The sequence below is a fragment of the Lathyrus oleraceus genome, chromosome 5 (assembly GCF_024323335.1).
Source record: "Lathyrus oleraceus cultivar Zhongwan6 chromosome 5, CAAS_Psat_ZW6_1.0, whole genome shotgun sequence".
NCBI lineage: Eukaryota > Viridiplantae > Streptophyta > Magnoliopsida > Fabales > Fabaceae > Lathyrus > Lathyrus oleraceus.
Window position 1 is genome coordinate 168898502 of NC_066583.1, and position 27893 is coordinate 168926394.

Consider the following 27893-nt stretch of genomic DNA (forward strand, 5'->3'; position numbering starts at 1 on the left):
ACCGTCCCGGTCGCCCATCAATGAGTCAACCACATCCCAACTTCTCTGGCATGGGTCATGAGCTCAGCTACGGCGGTACACCATCGATGCATACTGAAGACTATGCCGACTTGTCTAACTACCTCAACAAAGCTTCTCTTGTAGTTGGTAGTGACGCTCCTGGCCCCTCAGATGCTCAAACACCGGTACCGAATCATCAACGTGGGTTAGGGCCACGGGTTAGGGTAGCTAGAGGATGTGGGACCGAAGGTCGGTTAGGTGATCCCGGTCATCACCATTAGGTTTCTTTGTGTAAACGAATTTTTTTATTAATATCAATTGGTCTTATATCAAATTTATCTATCACGTATACCATTTACCAAAAAAATAGCATTTTACACTGAGACTCCAATTGAATTGGCGCCTCCTCTTAAGTCCTACACAGGGGCGACAATCCAATTGGCTAGGACACCTGCCCTAGCCAATCCAATTGGCGCCTTCATTCAATTTTTAAGAGGAGTCTCCAATTCAATTGGCGACTCCTCCTAAAAGTGGGGTAGTTTGAGATTTTTTTTGAAACCAGAGGTATTTTGGGAATTTCCTTGAAAAATGGGCTATTTTTGTAAAATATTCATGTGGACGACATGCACTAATTCACCAATTTTGTTTTACAATTCATCAATGCTTAAATTAAAACTAACATAAAATATAATTATCAGCCTCATAATATAAACCTTGAGACATATGGTGCAATCCATTTTAACTAGTTTAATGAACTTCGCATAACTATATTCTTATGAAACTAGCTACTGATTTATTTTTGGTTATAATAAAATAATTAAAACCTGTTCTGATTCACAATATAGTGTGTAGATCATCTGGGATGATGTTGTTCGATCGGCAAGAATATATCCTAAAACACTTCGAAAAATAAGTTAGTGTTGGTTGTGAGGTTTTTATAGTCGAAATTTTGTACCATATTAAGCTTATATAAGTTTGAAGGTGTGGTATTGGGCTTGAGTCAATTTGAATATCATGGCATAATTTGAATCCAGTGTTTTATCGAATTTGAATCTAGTGTTTTATCGGGATCAATCTACTATATGAGGATGAAATTGATTTATGAACATAATCATTTTGGCTTTAAGCATTTTCGTTGTCATCGTCAAAGACGATGTTGACCTTTTAAGATTGTGCTTTGTTCTTATTTTTCCCCTCTTTTGCATGTATGGTGTTATTGACATTCCAACATCTCTGAGAATAAGCCATTGATCCATATTTAAATGTTCTTGTTCATGCCTTGGGGAGTAATCCTCAGATCGAGGTAGAAGTGGAGCATTTACCCAATAGCTTGGTGGTTAGTTGAGAAGTGGATGTATCACAGAGGAATGAGATTCCCACTTATCCAAGCGTATGAATTTGGAGAGGGAATTCAACTTGTTGAATTCTAGGTTCAAGATTCTCACTCAACCAAGCATGAGAGCTTGGAGGAAGAATCCGACCTATTGAAGTTGAGAGACGAGATTCTCAATTATCCAAGGATAAGAACTTGGAGGGAAATTTGACATTATGCGAAGTTGAGAACTTAAATTCTCACTTAACAAAGGGTAAGAGCTTGGAGGGAGAATCCAACTCACTGAAGACGAGGGTCGGGATTATGACTCAACTAAGCGTATGAGCTTGAAGGGATAATTTGGCTTGCAATCCTGCACAACATAAATGTGTATCAATTCCAAATAAAAGAGTTTTAGGGCATCTTCTTGAACATGTATTTTGAATTGTGATTTTTCTTGATTGTCATGGAAATTTCCACTCAAGCTTCACGTCATTGTATTTGTTGTTGCATCAAGCTCTTTCATTTGTTTTCATCTTGCATCTTCTTCATTCATTTAATTTAGTTTAAACTGGCCAGGTTAGTGTTTCAGTAGCCAACTTCTTAGGTTTTACAATTGGGATTGGTATCTCAGTCTTGTGTTATGGAGGTTAGTCTTAGGAATTTAAACTCGTGTAGTATACATAAACATTAAATCATTTGCATTATTTCATTTGCATTGGTTCTCATGTCTTCCTTGGCTCCATGGCTTCATGTAGAAGGATTCCAAGATTTGTTCGACCAAATGAGAGAGGGTGAGTCTTTTTCTTCTTCATTAATTTCAGTGATGATGCTCAAGAGTGGGAGTTGTGCAGTTTGTTCTCGCAATTTGGTTCAACTTGAGATGTTTATATTTTAATGAAATATAATAAACATGATAACATGTTTGGGTTTGTTCACTTTAAGGAGGTAGCCAATGTGGGGTTTGTTAGAGGTTCAAATGGAGAACGTTTGGCTTGGAGGCTTCAAGGTCAAGGTTTAGTAGGTTTGAAGGGGAAGGGGTGAGAAAGATGGTTCAGAGTGATCTATCAAAAGCTTAGTGATTTTCCGGTGGTCGGAATGGACGGTTTAGTGATTTTCCTCCCCCATTAGATATGGTTCCTCCATTATTGGGGGTTTCAAATGGTTTTTAGCCTGTTCCTTCTAGGAGTCAAGCATGGTTCGCTTCCTCTTGCCTTGTTAGAAGGTTTAAAGATCATACGGATTTAGATTGTGTGAATAACATTTTTTAGGTGAATGGTACATCTCATATACAAGTTGCTTTGATAGGAGGTGTACTTGTCAGAGGCTTTAATATTTCTGTGGGGTTAAAGCAAACTCATGATGGTGATAAGCTCTGTTTATGGGTGTTTTCTCTGTATATAAGATTTGTCTTCTCCATCTTTGATCGGAGTATTTATAGAGGCTCGTGGACCTGGATTTTTGGGGTTTCTCGAAAATAGAAACTGCTAGTAAAGGGGAGTGAACTGTAGAATTACTATTTCCTAGGGAGACGTGAGTTATTCCCTATACTCTTTTTATGCACCGCTTATGACCAAGACATCTCACCTTCTACGTCTTCCCACTTTGGACGAGTAATATGGGTCGTGGGAGGCATCTCCAGGATATAAGAGATACCATATAGTCTCCTTTATATACCTTTAAAAATATATCATTACACAGTCCCTCAAACACGAGGGCTTGGTAAATGGCGGAGTGTTAAATTAACTTTGTGTCGGGGGAGCTTAGGCATGCAAGCGATGTGCTCTAACGAGCATGTCTGATGAGACTTAGTTGAGTCCCTTAGGCGAGGCGCTTAGATGCACATGTCTGATGAGACCCTTAGCCGATCCGACGAGGCATCTATAGAAGCCTATGTGATGAAACTCTTAGTCGATTCCCTCGGGTGATGCGTTTAGATGAGTCTGTCTGATGAAACTCTTAATCGAGTCCTCAGGCGAGGCGCTTAGATGCGCTTGTTTGAGGAGACCCTTAATCAAGTCCCTCAGGAAAGAAATTTAGATGAGTGTGTATGATAAGACTATTAGTTTACTCCCTCAAGTAAGGCATTTAGATGAGCTTATCTGATGAGACCTTTAGCTGAGTCCCTTAGGTGAGGCGTTTAGATGAGTATGTCTTATGAAACTCATAGCCAAGTCCCTCGGGTGAGCGTTTAGATGAGTCTGTCTGGTGAGTCTCTTATTCGAGTCCCCCTCAGGTGAGGCATTTATATAAGTCTATCTGATGAAAATATTAGTCGAGTCCCTCAGATAAGTCGCTTAGATGAGCCTGTCTGATGAGATCCTTAGTTGAGTCCCTTAGTGAAGGCATTTAGATGGGCCTTTCTAATGAGACCTTTAGTCGAGTCCCTCATGAAATTTATTTATATGTGCCTGTCTAATAAGACTCTTAGTTGTGTCCCTAAGGCGAGACGCTTAGATGAGCTTTTATGATGAGACCCTTAGTCGAGTCCCGTATGTGAGACACGTAGATGAGCTTGTCTGATAAAACCCTTAGTCCCTCAAGTGAGGTGTTTAAATGAGGTAATCATTCCATATATAACATCTCATGTTGCCCATGAGGGCGGAAAAATTCTTCATGTGGAAGTCCCTCATTTGTGTATGTATTGCCTTAAGAGACAGAAATGATCTTCTAATGGAAGTCCAACATGCTTATATTGCCTTAAGAGGCGCAAAAGATCTTCCTTTGAAAGTCAAGTGTGTTAATATTGTCTTAAGAGGCGACAAGAATCTTCTTGTGGAAATCCAAGATTCATGTATTGCCTTAGGAGGTGGAAAGGATCTTATAGTGGAAGTTTAACATAGTTATATTGCCTTAAGAGGCGACAATGATTTATCTCGTGAAGTCTAATATACTTAAAAGTGAAACCAAAATATTCTTCTTACTCGTAAATATTCAGAAAATTCATACAAAGGTGGACAACACGCCTCTTCTGATAACTCGCAAATAACTTAGTTATAATAATATTTTAAGCGGGTGGAGTTCCAAGTCTAGGGGACGAGCCGCCCATCCAAATGCTCCATCGTATATGCTTCATATGTTAGCTTCTAGAATATGTGATATGACCTTTTTCAGTTGGGCTACAAATTTCCATGTTGAACAGGCACAATAAGTTGTCTTAACACCAAGTTACTTTCTTGCATTTACCACGACATTACCTTATAGTTGTATCTTTTGGCCTCCATTTACTTGGCGGTGAACTCTCGGATGTAGGCAACATCTCTGATTTCATCGATTAGAACGACAACGCACCTCAGTGCTGACTTGTTCACTTTGGGGTTAAATTGAGAATGTCACCATCTGGGTGTGTTTCTCTCTACGGGTAACATATAATCTTCTACATATACCATGGTGAAGGGAGTCACCTTGGTAGTTCAATGAGGGTGGTATGATACGACTATAATATCTCATGAAGTAATTCAATGTATAACCCTTTGACATCATCAAATTTTTTCTTGATCCCTTTTAAGATCACCTTGTTTTCTAACCCTGGTCATCCATTGATCTTTGGATGGAAGATAAAGACGAACTTTGTTTGCACTCCCAGTTTGCGGAAAAAGTCATTAACTGTGGTGCTGGCGGACTGAGTTCCATTGTCTGATATGATGACGCCTTATAGCCCGAACATGCACATGATTTTTTTTCCAATAGAAGTTTCGAATTCTTTCTGTTGTAATTTTGGTAACAATCTCCACTTCTATCCACTTTGTGAAATAATCGACTCCTATAATAAAACATTTCAATTATCCAGGCACCATAGGGAATGGCCCAGAATGTCCATGCCTCATTGGTAAAAAGGTCAAGGCGATGTCATAGAATGAAATGGCTTGCTCGAGGAGTGGTGCAGGTTGGAGTGTCTCTAGCATCAATCACATTTCTTGACAAAGTACACATTATCTTCCATCAAGGTGAGTCAATAGTAGCTTGTCTTTGGTAGTTTGTGGGTGAGGCCCGACCGCCAATGTGGATACCACACACTCCTTGATGAACCTCGATAAGGACTAAGACGGTTTTGTGCTCCCCTAGGCATCGTAGCATAGGGGAGGCTTTTCTCATATTGTAGAGTTTTCTCCCTGGGTATGTACTTTACTTCAAAGTATTCGAAGTGTGTTGATAAATCTTGGACCTAGTGAAGATATTTTATGAGTTAATGGTACTTTGCCTGGTATTTTTCCCGCGACTTGAATGGATACCATTTGGGAATAGGTTTTCACCTGTAGTCTCGAAGCACCCATTTCTAGGGCGACGACCATACTGACTATGAGGGATTCATACTCGGCCTGCTTATTGATGGCCCTGAATTCAAATTTTAACGACTGCTCAATTAGTATGTTATATGGTCCTTCTAGTGTTATCTTGGCGCCTCCTCCCCCTTTGTATTTGAGGAGTCATCACTAATTGCATCCATACAGGGGACGCCTCCTCATCTACTTGCAAAGCTGAATTCCGCCAAAAAAATCTTTCAAAACTTGGAATTTGATGTTTGCACATGGGACATATTAGATCTCATACTCCGACAACTCTACCGCCTAAGACACCATTTTTCCTACTAGGTTTGGCTTCTTGAGGACCTGCCAAATAAGGTAGTTAGTTTTTACGAATACTTTATGGCCTTGAATATAAGCGAAACTTTCTCTCCATAGTTACGACGACCAAAGCTAGTTTCTCGATCTTTTGATAACAGACCTCGGCGCCTTTAAAAATATTGCTTATAAAAGACATGAGTTGTTCCACTTTGTTTGCCTCTTAGAGGAGTGCTAAACTCCTAAGGATTTTATTCCTTTAAATCTATGTGTTTATACCTAATGTTTTCTTTATGTTGTCAATTTTTTCGTATTTTTACCGACTTTTAGAGAGAACTTTTTTCAAAAAATTGTAAGAAATAAATCATGAGAAATACTATTAATATCATGAAAATAGAGAAATTTTTTCAAAAAATTGTAAGAACTAAGAAGTAAATCACGAGAGCAATATTATTAATATCTTGAAATTAGAGAAAAAATATCAACAAATTGTAAGAAGTAAATCATAAGAGGAATATTATTAATATCATGAAATTACATTTATACACGAGTATGCCACTGTTATTCGCAGTCTCCGCTTTTTTGAATTCATCCTTAGTTCCTTACATTGTTTTTATACTCAGCTTTATTCGAATATATAGACTCCTAATGTATCTAATAATTTATGTTTAAAAGGTATCAAAAACTAATAAAATCCTTCATGAAAGAATGTTTCAACTCAAAACATTTATCCAAGGGTGCAGATTTGAACCTGCAATAACCACTTATTCATCATTTATATTTGACTAAAAAAAAACTCAAACATTCAAATTCACACTCGAATCCATCAAATTTCTACTATCAATTGAGATATACCTCCAAAACAAAATATAAATCAATCTTAATCCTAGATATTCAGTTTCAAAATAAAGTGAATATAAAGCAGCAAAATACAAAGGGGTCATGTCTTGTGTGTTCAGAAAACCTCGATTGACTCTTGTCTTCCTTTGAGCAAACAAAAAAAGGGGGTGGTGAAACTCCACTAACAACACGATGTAACAACATTGTTAGCCAAGGAAAATCATAGTCAGCTAAGAATGCAGTGTCTTACTAGGTTTTACACCAAGAAAGCAAGAGTCTACACAAAAATTGCAATTCTCTCTACTGACTACGTAACTTAGTATACCTGACCATTTTATTGTCATCAGATAGGTAATATGCCATAAAATACTGCAGTGACTGACCACTAAAACCTGAGAAAAACATTGGTGCAATTATATAACAGATTGTAAAATGACAACAAACTACAGAAACGCTAAAACAACAAGTTAAAAGAATAAAAAAGTACATTTGCCTAGACAATTTCTAAATGTAACAGTCTAATCAGAAAACTATGGTGCTGCGATATGGCGCGGCAATGACATCACACCTTCCCTAATATAACAGCTCTTGTGAGACTCACCAGTCACCACTGCACTAACAAAACTTCCAACGGTTGTTGCAGTTAACACAAGTGACATACGTTGTCATAGGTTCATCAGCACTACGGGTCTGCATTTGGTAATAGGTGGTTTTCCTTTGACCACACCTACCACACTTAAATTGATCAGTAGTAGCTTTTGGTTGACCTCCACGCTCACATTCAAACAACGCCTTCTTCTCGAGTTTCTCAATCTGCTGCTTCCTTTGTTCACTGGCCATTTCTGCTGAAGTCATCTCGATTAGCCGGTGCGGCTCAACAACACCGAGCAGAACTTTTCTTCGGAAATCTGGGTTATTCTGATCCTTAAGATTAAACATTAATGACCTATACTTGACCTTTTGGGCTCCATTTGAAGGACCCCACTTTTCAAATAATAGAGACTCCACTGTCACTGCAACACGAATTGGGTCACATGCATTTACTTCATCCTTCATATCTTCATCTGCCTCTTCAAAGACCTTGGATAAAGCATCTCCAAGAAGTTCCCTTATTTTGTCTCGTGCTGAATCATTAGATTTGATCATAGTCTTCAGCTTTGGAGGAGCGGCAGAGCTGGATGAAAATTTCTTTGCTACAGAAACATGTGATTCCTCTTTGGCTATCTTTTCCACCTTGATGCTTGAAGTACGATCAGTTTTCTCAATTTTGACATCCACATTTTGTGCCTTTACATTTCCAGAGCTCAGCTTTGATGTACCATTCCCATTAACTTTTTCCACTTTGACACTTTCTCCTTTCTCAACCTTCACCGAAGGACTCTTTTGCAACCTCCCAGCTTTAGCTCTCTCTCCATTTGTTGACTCAACCTTAGAATCTGACGGCCCAGATTTATTTTTACTTGTTTCCTTGATAATTATGCCTTTCCATATCTCAATTAAGTCAACAGCAAAAGCCCGAATTTTCTGCCTGGGGTGCTTGGTAAGACTTTTAAGATGTTTTCCCACCTGAAAGATTATATCAGAAAACAATAAATCAAAAGAAATCTTCCCATGAAACAAATACAAATTTGATCTTCCCTTAGCACTTTCAATTTCTATTCCCTTAGCACTTTCAATTTCTATTCCCTTAGCACTTCCAAACACTAGTCTTTTCTAAGTAGTTTTGGACACCTATTTAATTATCCCTTGAACATATTATGTTCATTTTTACCCATAATATCTCTGAAACTGTCAGATAGATTTATAACTTATGTTAACTAGTACAAAAAATAAAAACAGATCACCGAAAAACTTTTAAATGTTGATAACATTCTTCTGTTATGATTATTAAATTAAAAGCAAACAACCTATTTATCAAGCAAAGATACACAGATTGGCTACCAAGAAATTGTGGTAACGTGAAAGTACATCCTTACAAGTAAAGGGAGATACAATCAAAAACTCCATAAATGGAGCATAAGCTGAAAAACCAAAATACAGGTAGTGTGACGCACGGTAAGGGTATACTCTATTACTAATTCACAATCCATACATGCAAACAAATATTCCACATCTACAAACCCATCCTGGTGAACTTTTAATGTTGGACAGAAAAAGGAAATCCATCAAAGAGAAAAGGAGATAAGTACAACAAGTAGAAGCTGAAAGATCATTCCAATTAGAAACAAAAAGGAGCGGGAGGGAAGCAAGAAGAGATGAATGAATGAATTAAATTAACAGAGTGATTGAATATGATTAATAGAGTGATTGAATATAAAAGATTTGATTTAATAATTTGAAAATCAAATCTCGGGTTTGGAAACCATATTGTCAAAAGCAAGATCCCTTTCAGGTTTCAGTGAAGAGAAACATGTGGATTGAGTCATATTAGTTCACAATGCATATATAACTATAATCACCCTTCTCGTTGTCGTAACCACCACCACCATCACCACCTCTCAACTCAAATTCAATTAAAAATAAATACGGAAGTCGCAATTCAATTGAAAATATATACAGAAGTCGCAATACTTAGATAACGACAACAACATCTGCCTGGCGACAAAGAAAAAGCAAATCGCTATGTGACATCCACGTCATCAGAGAATTAAAAGATTTCAGATATTTACCACAAATCACATTCATTATAGATCATAAAATCCAAATTACATAAAGACAACAGCATCTGCCTGGCGACAAAGAAAAAGCAAATCGCAATGCGACATCCACATCATCAGAGAATTAAAAGCTTTCAGCCACCATGCCACATCCAAATAGGATATCCGACTTCTGGATCAAATAAACTCAAGTCAAATGAAACCAATCCTAACTTTGATGAATCCAAACACAACTAAATGTCATTTAACACATCACATTTAGCATAGATCATAAAATCCAAATTAGATAACGACAACAACATCTGCCTGGCGACAAGGAAAAAGCAAATCGCTACGCGACAAGGAAAAAGCAAATCGCTACGCGACAACCACATCAAGAGATTTAAATGATTTCAGATATTTATATCACTGTGTCAGCACCCATTTCTTTTGTGCATCCACCCAACCTATCCCAAACCTCAGGAATGGTTCCATTCTCATATCCATCTTTAAGAAAATCCCAACACTATACCAGAACTCGTTAACAGTCCAATACCCGAGTCCATGCAACGTACAAGTTTCAATTAACATCAACAGAAACTCAAAGACCCAATTTAACACAAAGATTCTTTATAACATAAAAAACAATCCAAAGATTCTTTATAACATAAAAACCAAAGATATAAATCCCTAGAAAAAAGTATGTTTAAATTAACATCAACAGAAACTCGGAACCGAAATTAAACCAAAAGAATCTTTATAACATAAAAATCAAAGATATAAATCCCCAGAAAAAAAGTATTAGGATCAGACCACGTTTCTCTTAACTCATGGGTCAATAAAACCTAAAAGTAAACACCACATATCATCCAAAATGTACAAAATATATAGACTAAATTGAAGAAAACCAGCATTCAAACACTGTCCTTAAATTTTCAAAATGGCTAATCTGTATCTTCCTTTCAATTGAACCCTAACCCTAATAACATGCAATACAGCTAAAAACAAAACTTACCAGTGTCTCATGCTTCAAAAAATTCGCCAGATATATACAATAAAAAGATTTCAAAAAGAAATAATTGAAAATAAAAGAAACCAAAATCGCGAAGAAAAAAAAAACCTGGGTATTGACGAGAATTTTATAATTGACGGGAAATTTCTTGAGCTGCTCGAGCGCATCAATACATCGGCTTTCTTCGTGTGGGCTATCGTCGGAGGTAGACGCATCCGCTGCTTTCTTGGCGGATTCATACAATTCCACCAACTCTTTCTCCTTTTCTTTCTCCATCGAACCCAGCCACTTTCTGTTTCATACAATTCAATCAACGGAATATATAAAAAGAGAATTGAAAACGGAGAAATAACAATGAAAATGGAGGAGAAGAGAAGAGTGAGAACTCACCAGAACGGTAGCTTCTGTTGTTGTTGTCTTCTGCGGCTGCGGCGTGTTGGGAGTGAAGAGAAAGAAAAGAAAGGAACAGAAAGGAACGAGAGAAGATACATATAAACGGAGGAGGATCATCGTGTATCGAACGGATCAGACGGTTAGCGATGCGTGTTGTGTTGTGTATGCTAGGTATGGGATTTTCTCGATCCGGTAATTCAGATCATATTTTAATCAATGTAATAAATCAATCTTTCCATCTTTTCACTATTTATTTATATTTATATTTATTATAGGAGTGGATTACTATATATAGGATTGCGGTAAAAAAAATAAACTAGGTTAACGGAGATACTTTCTTTCTAATTAGTATAATGGTTAGCCCAACAAACAAAATAATTAAAAAAAAAAAAAAATCAATTCTCAGTCGACCGCTAGTTAAAGATTAAGGGGGATTTGTGAAGTCTGGACTTAGTAAAATTTTCAATATTTGAGTTGGTTATTTTGATCAGTCGAATGAGTCAGACGTGGATGAGACCAGGTGTATCGAAGAACATAATGCGTTTTTCGAAAGGTCTCATGAGGGGATGAAGATTCATTTGAAACCCCTATTTATAAGAGTAAAAGTAGAGAATACGATGTGAACAAAATACTAGTAGATGAAGGGGCAACTATTAACTTAATGCCCATTTTCTTGTTGGGAAAAATAGGAAAGTTTGACACAGACTTGAGGCCCCATAACATGGTGCTTTCAAATTATGAAGGGAAGACAGGACAAACTATAGGGCTCATACAGGTTGATGTAATAATGAGGTCTATAACTCGACCCACAATGTTTATGGTTATAGTGTCAAAGACTAGCTATAATTCACTCCTAGGCCGATAATGGATCCATGGAGTGGGAGTGGTGCCTTCTTAACTTCATCAAAGAATAGCAATCTGGAGAAATAATGGGATAATGGAGAATGTCAAAGCAGACTAAAGATACTACATGGCAGAGCTGAACCATGTAGATAAAAGAAATTTTGATAAGAATATAGTTAACATAGCGCATTGCACACCAGAGTTTGCTTACATGCCTCTAGAAAAGGCATTTTATTCTTTGAGACTCAACTCAACCCATGGTTTCATCTGAGACAGAGAGATAATGTGTTAGAGGACTTAGGACACAATCCGGTCAACTGGTTGAGGCGACAAATTTGATGACGATGTCTGAATTCGACGCATTGAAGCGAATAACAACTTACGTAGTCAAAAATAGATTAAAAGCGGCCCTGGATGCCGAATTACCACACACGGATATCGAAGCCAATGAGGTGGAAGTGTTCGATGTGAGTCAAAGGATAAGTTTTGGACCGACACCAATCGAGGAGCCACAAACGGCAGGGCCAGAATATGATGGTCGAAAAGACCAGAGGCTTTAGGTTTTGAGAAGGATCTTGTCGTGTCTACTACAAAGATGTAGCCTTAGGATCCACTTAAAGAAATTGATTTAGGCGACAGAACTACCAAAAGGCCGACTTACATCAGTGCCAATATCGATCCAAAACTAAGGTTAGAGATAATTAATCTACTTCATGAATTTAAGGATTGTTTTGCTTAGGATTATAACGAGATGCCAAGTTTGAGCAGGGAATTTGTGGAGTTAAAACTTCCATAAAACAGGGGGAAAAAGTCAGTCAAGCAGATGTCAGGGCGGTTTGCACCAGAGGTCATGTTCAAGATAAAGAAGGAGATCGAAAGACTCCTAAAAATCAAATTCATAAGAATGATAAGGTATGTCGAATGGATTACGAATATCGTTCCAATAATTAAGAAAAATGGAACGTTTAGGGTGTGAATTGACTTTAGAGATCTGAATGATACAACCCCAAAAGACGAATACTCAATGCATGTTCCCGAGATGTTGGTCGATTCAGTAGTGGGTTTTAAGTATCTTAGCATGCTTGATGGTTATAACCAAATTTTTATTGTTGATGAATATATGTCGAAGACGGCATTTTGAAGCCCATGAGCTTTAGGCACTTATAAGTGGGTAGTGATGTCATTTGGCTTGTAAAACGTTGGGACAACTTACCAGAGGGTGATGAATTCTATATTTCATGACTATATCAAAATGTTTATGCATGTGTATATTGATGATATGTTATTAAGCCTGTCGGGAAATGGTCATCTTGACCACCTTTAACATTCATTCGAAAGGATGAGAAAATACATACTGAAAATGAATCCTCTTAAGTATGCTTTATGTGTGTAGGCTGGGGACTTTATTGGTTTCGTTGTCCATAAGAAGGGCATTGAGATTAACCAGAATAAAACTAAAACTATTAGGGAAACTAAACCGCCTTCGACCAAGAAAGAGCTTCAATCTCTTTTGCGGAAAATTAATTTTCTAAGGAGGTTCATTTCAAACCTAAGTGGCAAGATTCAAGTGTTCTCTTTGTTACTCCGCCTGAAGAAGGAAGAATTCATTTGGCAGCCAAAGCATCAAAAGGTTTTTAACAAAATAAATGAGTACTTGATGAAGCCTCCGATTTTGTCCCCGCCGATTAGAAATAGGTGCATGAGGTTGTATATTTCTGCCTCAGACTTGACTATAGAAAATATGCAGACTCAAGATTCAGTTGTGTGGGTTGAGATGAATTTTTATCATAGCGTTGTTTTCTACGAATTTGACGTTTTTAAATAAGCATACATTCAATCTCTATTTCATTCCCAATCTTTTCAGCACTAGTCATAGCAATTACAAATCCAGTTTCTCTATATTTTTTAAATACTTGACCAAACCTTTTACTAGTTTTATAGCCACATCAATACGCACATTTTTTTTTGTAAATTTTTGTTAATTTTATTAACAACAGTTAACAATTCAAACCAAATAATCATAGCTACTAAAAATTCAAAGTTTCTAATTCCATGAGTTGCTAAAGATTCAACTTTGCTCTTGATTTTAGGATGATTATCTTGTTCAACTAATTGAAGTAATGCTTCTCTTACATCTGAAGTTTGAGATTTAATTGCGTATACACTATTCACATGACTTTCCCAACGTGTTTGTGACAATGGTTTAATAGTTAAACCTTCTACATTGTCTATAAGAATTTTCCAATGTTTTGTCGAATGAGAAAATACAGTATAAATACGTTGTAATGCTCCAAAAAAAAATTTAGCTTTAGTACAAGAATTTGCAATATAACAAAGTGTCAAGTTAAGGCTATGACAACCACATGGTGTGTATAATGCTATAGGGTTAACATCTAATAATTTTCTTTGTACACCTCGATGTTTATCTTTCATGTTTGATCCATTGTCATATCCTTGTCCTATCATATTATTAATATCTAGACCAAGAGTTTGCAATATATTTTGTAATTTCTCAAACAATTATTAACCTGTTGTGTCATAGACTTTCAAAGCTTCTACAAAATAACTCTTCAATTTTTATTGGACTTGTAGAAACATTCACACAACGTATAATGAGAGTCATTTGTTCTTGATGACTTACATCAAGAGTACAATTAAGTATCTTTATGATCATTCACAATTGACACATCTCTTTTAGGATCATTTCTTAGTAATTCATCTCTTAAGTCATTGTTAAGATTATTCCATGTTTTTGGATCATAAATATCCAATAGAATAAACTCGTTAGGCTGTTCATCAACAAAATTAGGGATATGTTCATTTTCATTATTATAACTTTCATCATCAAAATTTTCAACTTCATCATCATCTTTATTTTCATTGTTTTTAACCAAAATATTTTGCTCAACAATCCTATTTAGTTGTTCATTCTCTAAACTCTCAGCTTCAAGGTTCAAATTACCTAGATTTGCGTCATTTAAAATAGAAATTATAGGGTGTTTTCCAAAAAAAAATTGAATAACACCCTTTTGAGATTTATTATCAATTTCAATTAGTTTCTTTCCTTTTTGTTTTAGATGACCAGACAATTGTTTTCTAAGCAACATTTCAAGCAATCAAAGCGATGAAACAATAATACTTGATGTTGATTTTTAACCTTCAACTTAAATTCTGATCAATGTGTGTGTGTGGGTAAAAAAATTGATGCCCCTAAAATTATGGTGTCTTGGGCTCCTGCACCATGAGCCTGTGCTCAGGGACACTCCTACGTATGCTCTTTGCTGTGAGTTTTGTTTGGTTTGAAACTAGCTAGTTTAAAAATTAGGTTGAGAAAGATGGTTATTTAAAAAAAATCGCATAAATTCAACAATTACATTTCTTATATTAATGCGTGACTTTGAATAAATATTTGATTTACATTTTATCTATATTCTTCTTTACTTATGTTTTTTTATAGCATTTTAGTTTTCAAAATCATTTAGTACATTAACACTCTTTTATTTTTTAAAAAAATGGGTGTAAAACTAAAAGAATATTTAACAAAAATATATATTAGTTAAAGAGTATTTCAAAATAGACACCTGTTTTTAGAAAAAAAATTGTAAAATGAAAAGAATGTGTAATTTAAAATTTATATTACTCCCGTTAAACTAGAAAACAAGTGTAAACACTTAAAATCTTTTTTTTTAAAATCTTATAATTCACACCTCAAATTATAGACATTTTATATTCTCATTTTGTTTAGTTCTCCATTGCCTTTTGCCTCTGAGATTTCTCGTAAAGAAACTTAGCGTGAGATCAATTTCCATCTATTGCAACGATTAGATGATGTGATTGAGTGTTATGAAGCAAATAGAATAGGAGGAACAAGAAGGATGGGAATACCCGAATGAGAAGAGGAGGAGAAAATTCCTCAACTTAGGACCAAGAGGAATGTAGGTAGGCCCAAGCATCTAAATGACTATGTGATACCTAAGTGTAAGAAGGAGGGTACGAAAATAAACTAAGTGATTCTAGATTATTCCCTTTTCATGACTCACCAAGTTTTTTAGAGTGCGAGTCGCTAAATTTTGTTAGAAATGCTCTTGGATTTTAGCCAAGAGTGTACTATTTATGTACTACTTTGCATATGAATGAAGGCTGACAATTTGAACGAAATTAATACGTAGCTTTTACTAGTTTCTCTTTGCATTTGCTTACATTATATCCCATGCATAAATATTTAGTGCTCTCATTGACCATGACTCCCCCATATTCCTCCATCGAAGAAACCACAATTACCCTCAACCAAATCCTTCATAACTAATAATCCTTCCAAACCAGTGTCTCTACTAACATCAACACACTCACCTTTGAATTCCATGACTTGCATGCCCAAATTCCTCATCTCGACCTCACTTTTCCGTTTACTCCGCAGGGACCTAACATCCATTATTATCTAGACACCGCCATGAAACTTGACATACCTCGTTTCAATGGTTGAAACCCACTAGGCTGGATTTTGAAAATCAACCAATCCTTTGATTATCATCTAACACTGGATGATCAAAGGTTGCATATAACTTCGTTTTACTTGGAAAATAAAGCTTTAGCTTAGTTCCAATGGGTGCACTCCAATGGCTAATTGCTCACTTGGTCGACTTTCCTTAGGTTTTTAGAATCCAGGTTCACATCATCCATGTATGAAGATCCCAAAGGTGCTTTGTTCAAACTATGTCAAACAAGCTCAATGAAAGAGTATCAGGCTCAGTTCGAAGTATTAGTCAACCGCTTTGTGGATTTCCTCCTCCATTGTACTTGTGCTACTTTATCTCATGCCTAAAACCGACCATCCTCCATGAGGTTTAAGCCTATCAACCTATTTCATGCACTCAAGCTATCCACCTGGACAAACTTCAAGAGGAACATTTCCTAAATCACACTCCCTTTCCACCAAAATCATTCTATCTGTCCACCATTATCAACACCAATTCTTCGTTCAAACATTCCATGGTCGTCAACTCATCAAAAAAACATACTCTCATCAAATGCCTTTCTCCCTATGAACTACAAGCAAGACAAGAAAATGGTTGTGCTATAATTGTGACGAAAGATTCCATCCAGGTTACCGTTGCAAAATGAATTCCACCTCTTAATTGTTAAACTACAAACAACTGCAAACATAATTGACGCCTATCTGACACACTTCAACGTGTTTTCTCTGTCCTTCAACATTGTCCGACACACTTTTAAAGCCCAGGTAACATTGTCCTCTTTTTCGCTTTCCAAAAATACAAACCCAATAAAATAAGTCTTTTCGGTAGAGGTAACACCAACAATTTCTAATAGTGGAAACATGTACTTGTTGGTCTTTTACGTTGAAAAAATGATGAGTACAATGGAAAATATGTTGAATACATTTATGTAATTAGGATGAGTCCAAAACATATCTAAAACATTTTCTCCATCCTAGCACACTTGGTACCTAGATGCATAATGTTATTATCTAGAAGTTTCAATAATTGTTACATTTCAGTTCTATCCCCTCTTACCGTCTTGTTATTTCAGACACAAACGTTGTATACTTGATATTTGAGATATTTCCGGGTCTTTTAGGTTTCAAAGTTGCAAGTATGTTTTTGGGATGCACCATGTTCAATATCATGTCAGAAACATTTTCATTCTCTTCGGGCATAAGGCGACATGCAATGAGATGACCGACTAACTTGTGAGATATGGCATGAATATGTGTAGCAGAAATCACATTAAGTATCTATTTATTATTTTCTAAAAGATATCCATGCAACTTAAAAGGACAATCACATTTCCTTGAATCAATATCATCTCGTTTCAACTTCCAGATGAGAGTTGTGTACTTACCACTTCTTACGCATCTTAATGTCACAAATGCGAGTTTTCTACCTGTACCATTATTTGACCTTCCGATTACAACGTCAAATCCCAACTTGGACGCCTCAGTGCGGATCCATTGGAACATATGATATCGAACATCAAACTCAGGGCCGACCCTGTGGGGGTGCGAGGAGTGCTATCGCACAGGGGCTCCGATTTTTTAGGGTCTCGAATTTGATAGATATGGTCAATATAAATATAATACTAACGAATATATATCACTAATTCTATTTTAATATATTATAATAGTGTAGTCGAGCGGCGACTGTTTTATTTTGATACTAATACAACTTGGGTTTGATTCTTTGTTCTTACATTTTATGTATATTTTTACTTTTATAAAAAAACGCCACCACATTGTTTTTAAATTTAATTTAATATTGTAATTAATTTAATAAATATTTTCTTTTATTAATATATTGAAGCATATCCTATCCAGCAACCTATAATCTAAATAAATAACATTTAAATTTATTTAAAATTTAATATCGTAATTAATCTAATCAATTTTTTTTATTAATATATTTTATAGATCTATGAAATTTTTTGAGATGTAAGTTTGAAAATATTTATATTTTTGTATCATTGTGAATCACTGTATTAATAAATTTGAAATAGTAGTTGTGAGAATTAAAAAATTTATAATTTTATATTGTTGATTGTTTATTAAATAAAACACTTCATTATTAATATTGTGGAAATTGTTTAAAGAATTTTTTTCTTTTATTAAATGGTATGAATTTTTTTTATAAATCGAAGATGGTAAGAGAAGAAAATCGCGAATAACTAAACTTTGATAAATCAAATTTCTACATAGTATTTTATATTATTTTTGTCTCTATATATTTAATTTTATATACAATTAAATAAAAAATATATATATATTTTAATTTATTATGTTTTCATCTATTAAATATTTAATTTTAAAATAGAACCAAACCTCCAAATTGATTGAGACGGTCCTGATCAAACTCATATTCATTTGTAAATTGATCGCCAACATCCACCTTGACATTAACAAATTTGATATCCGTAGCACAATAGATTTGAGCAAAACATCATGGCGTAGTATATCAAAGACAAACAATAACAAAAAAAAATGCATAAAAAAAAGACACTTTTAGATTTCCAAGCAATAATAAATAAATAATAGGCCCAAATTTCTTAATAACCCTAATTTTATTTACATCATTATTTTCTTCGTGTTTTTAACAACTAGTGTGCCTGCCCCACCATTTCTTCTTCACATATAGTCTGCTTCTGCTTCTGAAATTGATGTTTGTCATTTTTCTTATTTTAATATTTTTTCGTATGCATTTTTTTCCTTTTAGTCTCCTTCTCGTTTATTCGTTTTTTACTTATACTTGTTATGTAAAATACAATATTCTTTTTAGAGGCAAATAACTCATGACTTTGCAATTTTTGGTGACAATATTTTCAGTTGAATTATTCATAAAAACATGATCATCACGACATACGATAGATAGATAGATAGCCGTGGAGAAACTTTCAAACTTCATAATGAATAAGTTTGGAATTGGACGGTTAGCCTAAATTCGACTCGGTTCAATGGTTCATTGGGTTTTAATCGATTTTGCCTCCATTTTTCGATTTCTCCCCGATTCTTTCATACTCTCAATTAAAAATGTCTTCCCGAACCAGGATTAGCTCTGATTTCCGTTCAACCGACTGGTCTAATATGATTTTTACAACAAAGTAGAATACTCCCTTTAGTCTTATTTATAATATTCTTTTTCTAAATTTGAAAAAAATAATGACAAATACATTACCGGAGATAGTAACATTTTACACAAATATAAATTATTATATTTATAAATATTACGAAACTGAATTGCATTGCAGTATAAATAACTTAATTATTCATTTGAGTAAAACAATTATAATATAAATAAGTTTTTTTATAAAAAAAATAAAACAAGTAAATTTTTTTATAATTATGAAAATAATTTTTTTATTGAAAATTAAAAATAAAATTATATTTTTTTTAGAAAAACAATTTGAATTTTTTTTATTCATTAAAAAAATATAATATAATTTGAAAAAAAAATATTTTTTTTAGAAAAATAAAAATTTGTTGCTTTTAGAAATTAAAAAATCTGGAAAAATATATATTTTTTGAAAAATAGAAAATTTAGAATAAAAAGATATTTATAGTGAATTTTTTTCTCAAATTTTAAAATTGATTATTCTGAAACTTTTTATATTAAAAAAAATATAATTTTTTATTTTTCTGAAAAAAATTTATTCTGATTTCTTTTCATGAAAAATTAAAATTAAAATATATTTTTTTAAAATCATTTTTTGCAAAAAATTTTAAAAAATTATTCTGATTTTTTTTCTTTCTTTTTTCAAAAAAATATAAGATTTAATTTATTTATTTAAATAAAATATGTTTTTTTAAAATAAATATTTTCAAATATTATAAATTTTTTTTTTTAAATTAATCTTCTTTTATGAAATTAAAAAAAAATAATTTTAAAAGAATTCAAATTATAAAATTGGTTTATAATTGCAAATCGATTATAAATTAGTCTATAATCATACATTTATAAATAACTTAGGTGAAACCCTTTTAACAATTAACTCTATTTTATTAAAATGGTTATTAAAAACTAAATTGAACTATAATTGAACACTCCTAATATTGATTATAATATGAATTTTGATATTTTAATTAATTTTATATAATTTATATTCAATAAAAAAGAAAATTAAAATTTTTTTCGAAAGAAAGGAAAATTAATTCAGAATATAGTTTACTGAAATCTGTAATTGAAAAAAAAGGTTAATTGTTTAAAAAACTGACACTTTGTAAAGTCTGAGTTCTTCCTTTTCGTTAAACCTAGCAGCCGCAAATTCAACGACGCCGTTTGTTCCTATTCTGATTTTTCATCTGTACTTCACCATCTCTTCTCTTTCTACTTTCATTCTCCAGATTCGTTATATCAATATTTTGTGGCCATGAAAGGAGGAAGGAAGAATTTGAAAAGAGCCTCAGAGGAAAAACATGTAACTCTTGGAGATGGCCAATGCATCATGCAAGTCGTCTCTCTTCGAGGCTCCAATCTCATTGAGGTATTACAATTTTTACTTTTTCTATAATTTTTCTTTTTTCGATTTCTTAATCATAATTGTAATGTATTATTACACTCCGATTACTCTCAAGGTTATGGATGCTAGCGGCGAGAAATCACTAGCTCTATTTCCTGCTAAATTTCAGAAAAGCATGTGGATAAAGCGAGGTTTGTGTGTTATCATTGATGATTTTAGTTAATTTTTTTATTTCATTGATGAACCAACGCAAGTGTTTTCTGAATCTCCAGGAAACTTTGTTGTAGTGGACGAGAGCGGAAAGAAAGAGGCTCTTGAATCAGGAAGCAAGGTTGGTTGTATTGTTTCTCAAGTACTTTTCTATGATCAACTCCGAGCATTGAGGAAATCTGCAGAATGGTGTGCTCTTGTTAACAACTTTTATTTACATATTTTACTTTACATACTTTCTTCATTTTCTCGTGGTATTCACATGATATCAAATACTAGTTTTTTAAATGATGTTTTATGTATAGGCCTGAGATTTTTAAAGATGATCTAAACGAAAGAGTCGCTGGACAACAAGAGAATGAGACGGACACAAGCGATGATGATGATGATGATGGGCTGCCTCCATTGGAAGCCAATACAAACAGATTGAGACCTTTTGAACCAGAAGATTCAGAATCCGATTCAGATAATGATGATCATTTTGTTGCCTCACATAGTTCAACCAAAACTCTGTAAAATATGTTCTTGTACCAAATCTATGTACTGAGTATTTCAATATTTATTAAAGAATCCAGTTCACAAACAATCATTTTTTTGATTAATTCCATTCGTTTTTGTGTGTGTGTGTGAATTAATGATGAGTAGTAGTACTAATGCTAATGAGAATCACCCAAAATCTATTTTGAAAGGATCAAAGGACATTTTATGTTACCTAAATATTGAATAAGGTTCTTTAACACTTGTACTAATATATAAGAGACATAAGAAAGTTGTTAGTTATAAACATTAACTAAATTTCAGAAATAATGTAGAATACATGCATTAATTGTTATGGAAAATATCTAATGAAATTATTTATACACCAAAAAGAATATTTTTACAACAATAATCATATGAATAGTTCTGTTCCAAAAGTGGTAATTTGGTATGTACAGACATAAAATGAAATAATCTTTACTCCCTTTCTTTAATCGGATCATTTTCTAAATCCATTTTGAGACTATGAGCTCATTTGCCTTCAACAGGGTGCTCCTTTTATCACTTTACTTGGTGTAGCATAACCCATCAGTTTATGAAGGGTACTTTTCCGTGGCGGCCTTGCCTCCTTTTCTGGTGACAATTTCCTAGGTTCAGACATGTTGGAGGAAAGTTCTGTTGATTCATCTGTCTCAATTGGAGCCGCGATTGTACTAAAATATCTTGAACCAATAATCTTTGCTTTGAATGTTGAGCTAGGAGAGACTCCCGGGTTAACATATTCACTGCTGTGCAATGGATGGAATTGTTGTGTAAGAAAAGCAGGATCTACTTCTGAGGAGAAGCTTTGAGAGACAGAAAGTCCATAATCATCATAATATGAAATGGGTTTTGCAGGTGAATGATGGTAATGGTTGACATGAGTTTTTGATGGTAGCTTGCCGCCACTAATCACCTCGCTTCCGTGGTGAAGCTCACGAGACGGAAGACCTATAGGAATCGATGAAAAAGGTACTACATGAGTTCCGTCTTTGAGTGAAAACTCGAGTACCTCTGAACATCCACCACATTTCAGCTGATGACATGCCTTTTTATAAACAAGAAAATCAGCAGGTAGCTGAAGCAGTTTAAAACATTTAGGACAAGTGACAAAAGGAGCTCCACCTGCTACTGGCCTGTGATGTCGCTTAGCCAAGTTGTGTTTCTCCCTTAAATATTTCCTCACCACAGTAGCCCTATACCTCTGATCATCAGAATTTGTTTCACTGCTGTATAATGGGTGTTTAGAGGCTGTGAAGTATTGCGGACCTGAAGAGCAACAATCGTGTGCTCGACAGGACCTGTCTAAATCTTCATGTTGGAAATGAACACGTGGAGATAAATCTGCTGAGACATGGGAACAACAATGGTGACAAGGACGGTCAACACGGTATGCCCAACTTGTTGCTTCAGCTGAATAAGGTATCCGCGAGTATTTATGCCTTTGACGCGACGTGATTTCATGATGACATCTTCCATTACACCTAGAGTGATCAAGAGCATGAGAAAACCTTCCCTCATGAAGGTCATGGCTATGGTATTTGTATACAGAATTATGATTTTCCTTGTAAGATACACCAGTGGCCACTCTTCCATTTGACTTCTCACTTACATGGCGTGTCTTGTTGAGTTCATCCTGCAACTTATAAATCATTCCCAACAATTTCATCTTCTCCTGGTCAGTATCCTCACGGGGATCACGTGGAAGAAAGCTTGAACTCTCATCATGCATTCCATTTGACGGCCTGCCACTTTCATTGTGTGATTGGTAGCCATTTCGATGGAAAGGTATTCTAGATGCAAACTCGTGATCTCTTGTTTTCATGAAACGCGAATCACCATGACTTGTATTTTCCAACACCTTCTTTTTATTTCTTCTGCTGTCTTTCACCATATGATTCTTTTCCTCTGGCACATTTGATTGATGTTGTGTTCCAAAATCATCATTAGCAGGACCTTTACCCTTTCTGATCCTTCCTTCAGCCTCAGAGTAAGTATTCTTCAAAGAATCTATAAGGAACCGCTCATTGATTCCATCTTGAGGAGAGAGACCGTCATCATAAGCATTAGAGCTTCTGGTAGTCGGGGATTCAGAAAGTTTTTCTTTTCCATGAACATTACTAAGTTCTGAACTATGATCTCTTTGTTCTGTGGTATCTAATGTATCCACATTCCCAGTGCTTGGATTTTTTGTAGTAGTAGCTTCTGCAGTGTCCACTTCTGATTTTGCATCCTCTACATCTGATTTTTCATTTTCGGGTTCTTCTTTATCCAAAGCACATACATTCAAATCACCTTCTGCTCCTTGTGTCCATATTCCATTATTTAACTTTTCTTCTGCTATATTGTTTCCAGGAATTTCCTCTTCAAGGTTTTCACCAACTATATCTCCTCCATCAATACCAGAGTTTAACTCCTCTAGTGGCAAAGTTCCATAATTCAAGTCTACTGCTACTCCTTCTAAATCACTTGCCATAACTTCCACTCCAGGGCTTGCGCCTTCTGTAGCAGACTTGTCTATATTGACATTTGCTTCATCTGATTTTGATATCAACTCTGCACCTGCTTCCTCTAGTGACAAGTTTCCTAAATTAATTTCAGCAATTTCCATTTTAGGTATGTCCCCTACCAGAGCTGATTTCTCATTGTTTTCATCTTCATCAGATGAAGAAATAGACTCCTCTTTTGGTCTTTCTAATGAAAAGTCCCCATTACTTATCTCCTCAATCTCACAATGAGTGATTTTAATTGAACCAACTTTTTTGGACACCCTATGCCTTCTAAGTGACAATTTCGCGATATCCAACTCACTTTCCAGTTCTTCTTCATCTGTGAACTTGAACGGTACTAGCTGACTGCTAATGTACTTACTGTTCCCATCCAAATGACATTCTCTTGAAGAAGCAGTTTCCTTAGCCTTCAAGCTATCTTTCCGGAGAGGAAACCGACGCTTTTTATCGCTATGCTGTTTACTGTCAGAAACTAGATGCAGTGCGTTTCCAGGAGCTGCCTCGATTTCTTGTATGCTTGAATCTGACTTCACAGCCATACTTTGTTTCTTAGCTGTATAAAAAGAAAAGAAAATGATATCAGTGCCTCAGAAGGTAGACATACAGAATACACTCAATATCCTTATTTGAAAACTTGGATATTCATTGAAATTCACATGCAAATGTGGTTGAACAAAAGGGTAAAACCGCACTAATTTGTTTATAGAGTTTACGGAAGTCATTTATATCAATAAAGCAGGGAGAACGAATGAAAAATAGAACTATATCAGAAAACATCAATTTGGTTTGGAAAATTTCAAGGTAGAATAAAATAACTACTTTATACAGTTAACCAATGCTCAAAGGTTAGGGTATGGAAGCACAACACAGCTGGCGGTTATACTGTATGTTCAGGGTACAAGGCTATTCAGCAGAGTAATAGTATGTCTCCAACATGTGTTGAGTCAACTCGTGCAATGTCTTAAGTTTGGAGCAGTGCCGTTCCTTCAAAAGTTCGAGCTTTTGTGTGGCCACGACTGATGCATGAGAAGTTAGCAACTAGGGAAGCACTATCAAGCAGAGGGTTGATCGATGTAGAGCGCGAGAGCAGTTGTAGCTTTTGCTTCAGGGGAGTAGAATCGTGTAAGCATATGTTTTTTGATTGTAATTTTTCTTCAAATATTTGGAGGGGTATCTGGACTTGGATTGGAATTCAAGGACCATTGGAGACAGACAGCTTCATTAACTTGTTGAAGTTCGGGGAATTAAGTCGAAGGAAAAAGCTAAAGGAGGGGAAATATATAATTTGGTTGGGGATAGTATGGTGTATCTGGCTACATCGAAATAAAATCATATTTGAAGGAGGCGTAACCGACTATTTAGGACTGTTACACCATATTAAGTCAACATCATGGGTTTGGTTATCAGCAAACAGGAGAGGGAGTCTGCAACATTGTTTAACAGACTGGTTTACTATCCCTTAGTTTTCTAATAAAATTCTGCAGCTGCTGGTCTTTCTAGAAGACATTATGAGAAAGTAAATCAACCGCCGGAAGAGTGTGAAGGTTGTTGGTTATAGAGGAGAGTTGCCTATTTGGAACTGTATGGTTTGATTCAGCCCTGTTGGTTATAGAGGGGAATTTTATTGGGTTGGAGTATCCTTTGTACTCCTTTTAATATTATTTTTGCTTATAAAAAAAACAGTTAATTTACTTGTGCAAGAGTTCAATAAATGTAACAGCTATAAACATCAAAACTTGTTTATAATTCGTTCTGCATAGCTTTGCAACAGAGTAAAATTTGAAAAGTATAGAAAGTTAAAATAGAAATTTCACCTTGCAGATCAGTTCCACATCCACCACATTTGTATACATCATATCCTTGAGGCTCTTGAAGAAGTTGCCGGCATTTCGGACATTTAACTATCCGAAGTTTGGGAACCAATTTACCAGACATATTACTTGAAATATAGTCCAAATGTTGTCACTGTCAGCATAGAAAAACAGACGAATAAGAATTAGTATAAAACAAGGCATAGTTTTAACTATGAAAGAAGAGAAACATGATGATATTCAAACAAGTGAAACTGCATAAAAGATATAAGCCAAAAATGACTTATACTGGTGTGCACCTTGGTTAGATCGAATTGGTAATGGCAGGTTACAAAATCGCAGGAAATAGTTGAAGACGAGAAAGTGTAGAAGAAAGAATGAAAGAATTTTGAAGGGTGTTATGTTATAGTAATGAAGAGAGGGAGAGAAAGTAGAGGAAGGAACATGCTGAGAAATAAATGCGAAAAGAAGCTTTTCCTTGACGCAAAGATAATAATTAGAATGGGAAAGATAACAATATTTCTGAGAAGGTCTTGATGCGTGGAAGTGAAACAGTAACAACAAAAGGGTCTTGTATTTCGTGTTTGGTTTGTAGTCAACTCGTTTGTTGTTAATTTGTTGTGTGTGTGAGATTTTGTCTCTTTTAAAGACGCGTTGCGTTACTCTGTTTTTGTGTGTGTAATTTGGAAGAAAGTCAGCGAATTATGGCTCTGATCCTAGTGTCTGACTTGGTCTATCTCGTAGGTGCTGTCAAATATAAGAAGATGTCAACTTTTATTTTTTCTTAATACATTTATTTAGAATTTAGGAAAACGTTTAATATGTATTTTAGTTTTTTAATTTAATTTAATATTTTATTTTGATTTTTTCATTTCCACGGTGGATATTTAAAATAAAATACTATGATTTTGCATTTGATTTGTTCACAACGGAATTTATAAACTAAAGTATGGTCAGTGGTGGTCCAGTAATATGAAAAAACCAGTAAATTGACTCTTTAGAACGCTTTTAAACCGGATTCGTGATTTTACTGTATAATATTTTAAAAAAAGAACTGTTGGTTTTTGTAATTAACTACTATCAATTAACTTCTTTTTATGTTATACTACCCCTGAATTTAAATTAACACTTTTTGGTCAAATCAGAAATACGAATACTACTTTAGTCTATATTTAACTTATTATTAATTTAGTTCTTTACATTAATACTAAAAGATTAATATAAATAAAATTTAAATGAGTTGATGATATTTTAAAATATTTATGCCGTCAAGGATCTATTCAAGAATATCTAGAGATTTTGAGACGAATTTGACAGTTTACTTGTTCAATAATATAATCAAGGCAAGTATTAGATCTCCTACAGTATTATATTTGATGAACATTTCTTTTAAAATTAAAATAAATTGTTTCCATTGTCAAATTTAAATATTGGTGTACTCCCAATCACTATTTAAAGTCTTTCCTAGGGTTAGTATTCTAAGACACAAATGAAAATTTTAAAATTTGAATGTAAATAATCAATTTGTGAAATTAGGATATTTTGAAATTTTATAGGAGTTGTAATTTTTTTAGAGATTAAATTATCTGATTCGATTGATTTTAATAATTATATAATTTTATTATAGAGATTAATTTATTTAATAAAATTATTTAATTTAATTTGATTTAGTCATACAGTTTTATTAATGATCAATCAATAAATTAGTACCCTCACCAATTTGATATTCTGTAAATTTTTAAAACATTGCTTTAAAGGATTAGTTAGCTAAAATGTTTAGTAGTTTAAATTTAAAGGTGCATGACAATAAATATATGAATCTAAATGTGAACATTGATTAAAGCCTAGAAATGTATAAAAGTAAATACTTCATCTATCTCACAATAAGTATTCTTTTTGAGTTTTTTTATAAATATCTTTTAAGATAATATTAATTATGTTAATTTCAATGATAAAATAAATTTTATTTATTAAAATAATCTTATTAATAATAGATAGTGAAGTAGACACATAATTTAAAATATAATAAATAAGAGTAATTTAATAAAAATAAATAATAAATATCACATTGATATTCTAAAGGATAAATAATTTGAGACAAATAAAAATAAGAAACATAACACCTATTGTGAGACTCAGTAAATTATAACAAGTGTAAATGATAAGAATTTTTTTTATTACCCCACTTATATTTAGCATCCCAACTTATTTTTGTATCGATTAAAGTATCATTTTTATTACAGTATTATCTATTCTAAAGTTATAGTTGCTAAAATATATTCAT

At 34.2% G+C, this 27893-nt stretch overlaps 3 protein-coding genes across 3 annotated transcripts; 1 reads left to right on the forward strand and 2 right to left on the reverse strand.

Moving 5' to 3' along the window:
* Nucleotides 1-7107: 7107 nt before the first annotated feature.
* Nucleotides 7108-10920, reverse strand: LOC127080838 (transcription elongation factor TFIIS). Its single transcript, XM_051021128.1, has 3 exons — nt 10753-10920; nt 10471-10654; nt 7108-8280 (listed from the first exon to the last, which is right to left on the reverse strand). The coding sequence occupies exons 2-3, from the start codon at nt 10636-10638 to the stop codon at nt 7330-7332; spliced, it is 1119 nt and encodes a 372-aa protein (XP_050877085.1). The 5' UTR covers nt 10639-10654; nt 10753-10920; the 3' UTR covers nt 7108-7329.
* A 9372-nt stretch (nt 10921-20292) lies between these two features.
* LOC127080840 (uncharacterized) lies at nt 20293-21358 on the forward strand. The gene is made up of 4 exons (XM_051021131.1): nt 20293-20586; nt 20678-20753; nt 20835-20961; nt 21078-21358. The coding sequence occupies exons 1-4, from the start codon at nt 20473-20475 to the stop codon at nt 21286-21288; spliced, it is 528 nt and encodes a 175-aa protein (XP_050877088.1). The 5' UTR covers nt 20293-20472; the 3' UTR covers nt 21289-21358.
* A 257-nt stretch (nt 21359-21615) lies between these two features.
* On the reverse strand, nt 21616-26223 carry LOC127080839 (protein ENHANCED DISEASE RESISTANCE 4). Its single transcript, XM_051021130.1, has 3 exons — nt 25909-26223; nt 25613-25763; nt 21616-24351 (listed from the first exon to the last, which is right to left on the reverse strand). Exons 2-3 carry the CDS (start codon nt 25731-25733, stop codon nt 21791-21793), a joined length of 2682 nt encoding a protein of 893 aa, XP_050877087.1. The 5' UTR covers nt 25734-25763; nt 25909-26223; the 3' UTR covers nt 21616-21790.
* Nucleotides 26224-27893: the final 1670 nt, after the last annotated feature.

Bases quoted from the DNA above. Each gene is read 5' to 3' on its own strand.
- LOC127080838 (XM_051021128.1), bottom strand. From the start codon at position 10,638: ATGGAGAAAGAAAAGGAGAAAGAGTTGGTGGAATTGTATGAATCCGCC. The intron at 8,281-10,470 runs GTTTTTTTTTTC...ATAATCTTTCAG, and splicing joins AAATTCTCGTCAATACCCAG to GTGGGAAAACATCTTAAAAG.
- LOC127080840 (XM_051021131.1), top strand. From the start codon at position 20,473: ATGAAAGGAGGAAGGAAGAATTTGAAAAGAGCCTCAGAGGAAAAACAT. The intron at 20,754-20,834 runs GTTTGTGTGTTA...CTGAATCTCCAG, and splicing joins AAGCATGTGGATAAAGCGAG to GAAACTTTGTTGTAGTGGAC. The intron at 20,962-21,077 runs GTGTGCTCTTGT...TTTTATGTATAG, and splicing joins TTGAGGAAATCTGCAGAATG to GCCTGAGATTTTTAAAGATG.
- LOC127080839 (XM_051021130.1), bottom strand. From the start codon at position 25,733: ATGTCTGGTAAATTGGTTCCCAAACTTCGGATAGTTAAATGTCCGAAA. The intron at 24,352-25,612 runs GTGAAATTTCTA...CTTTTTATACAG, and splicing joins ATGTGGAACTGATCTGCAAG to CTAAGAAACAAAGTATGGCT.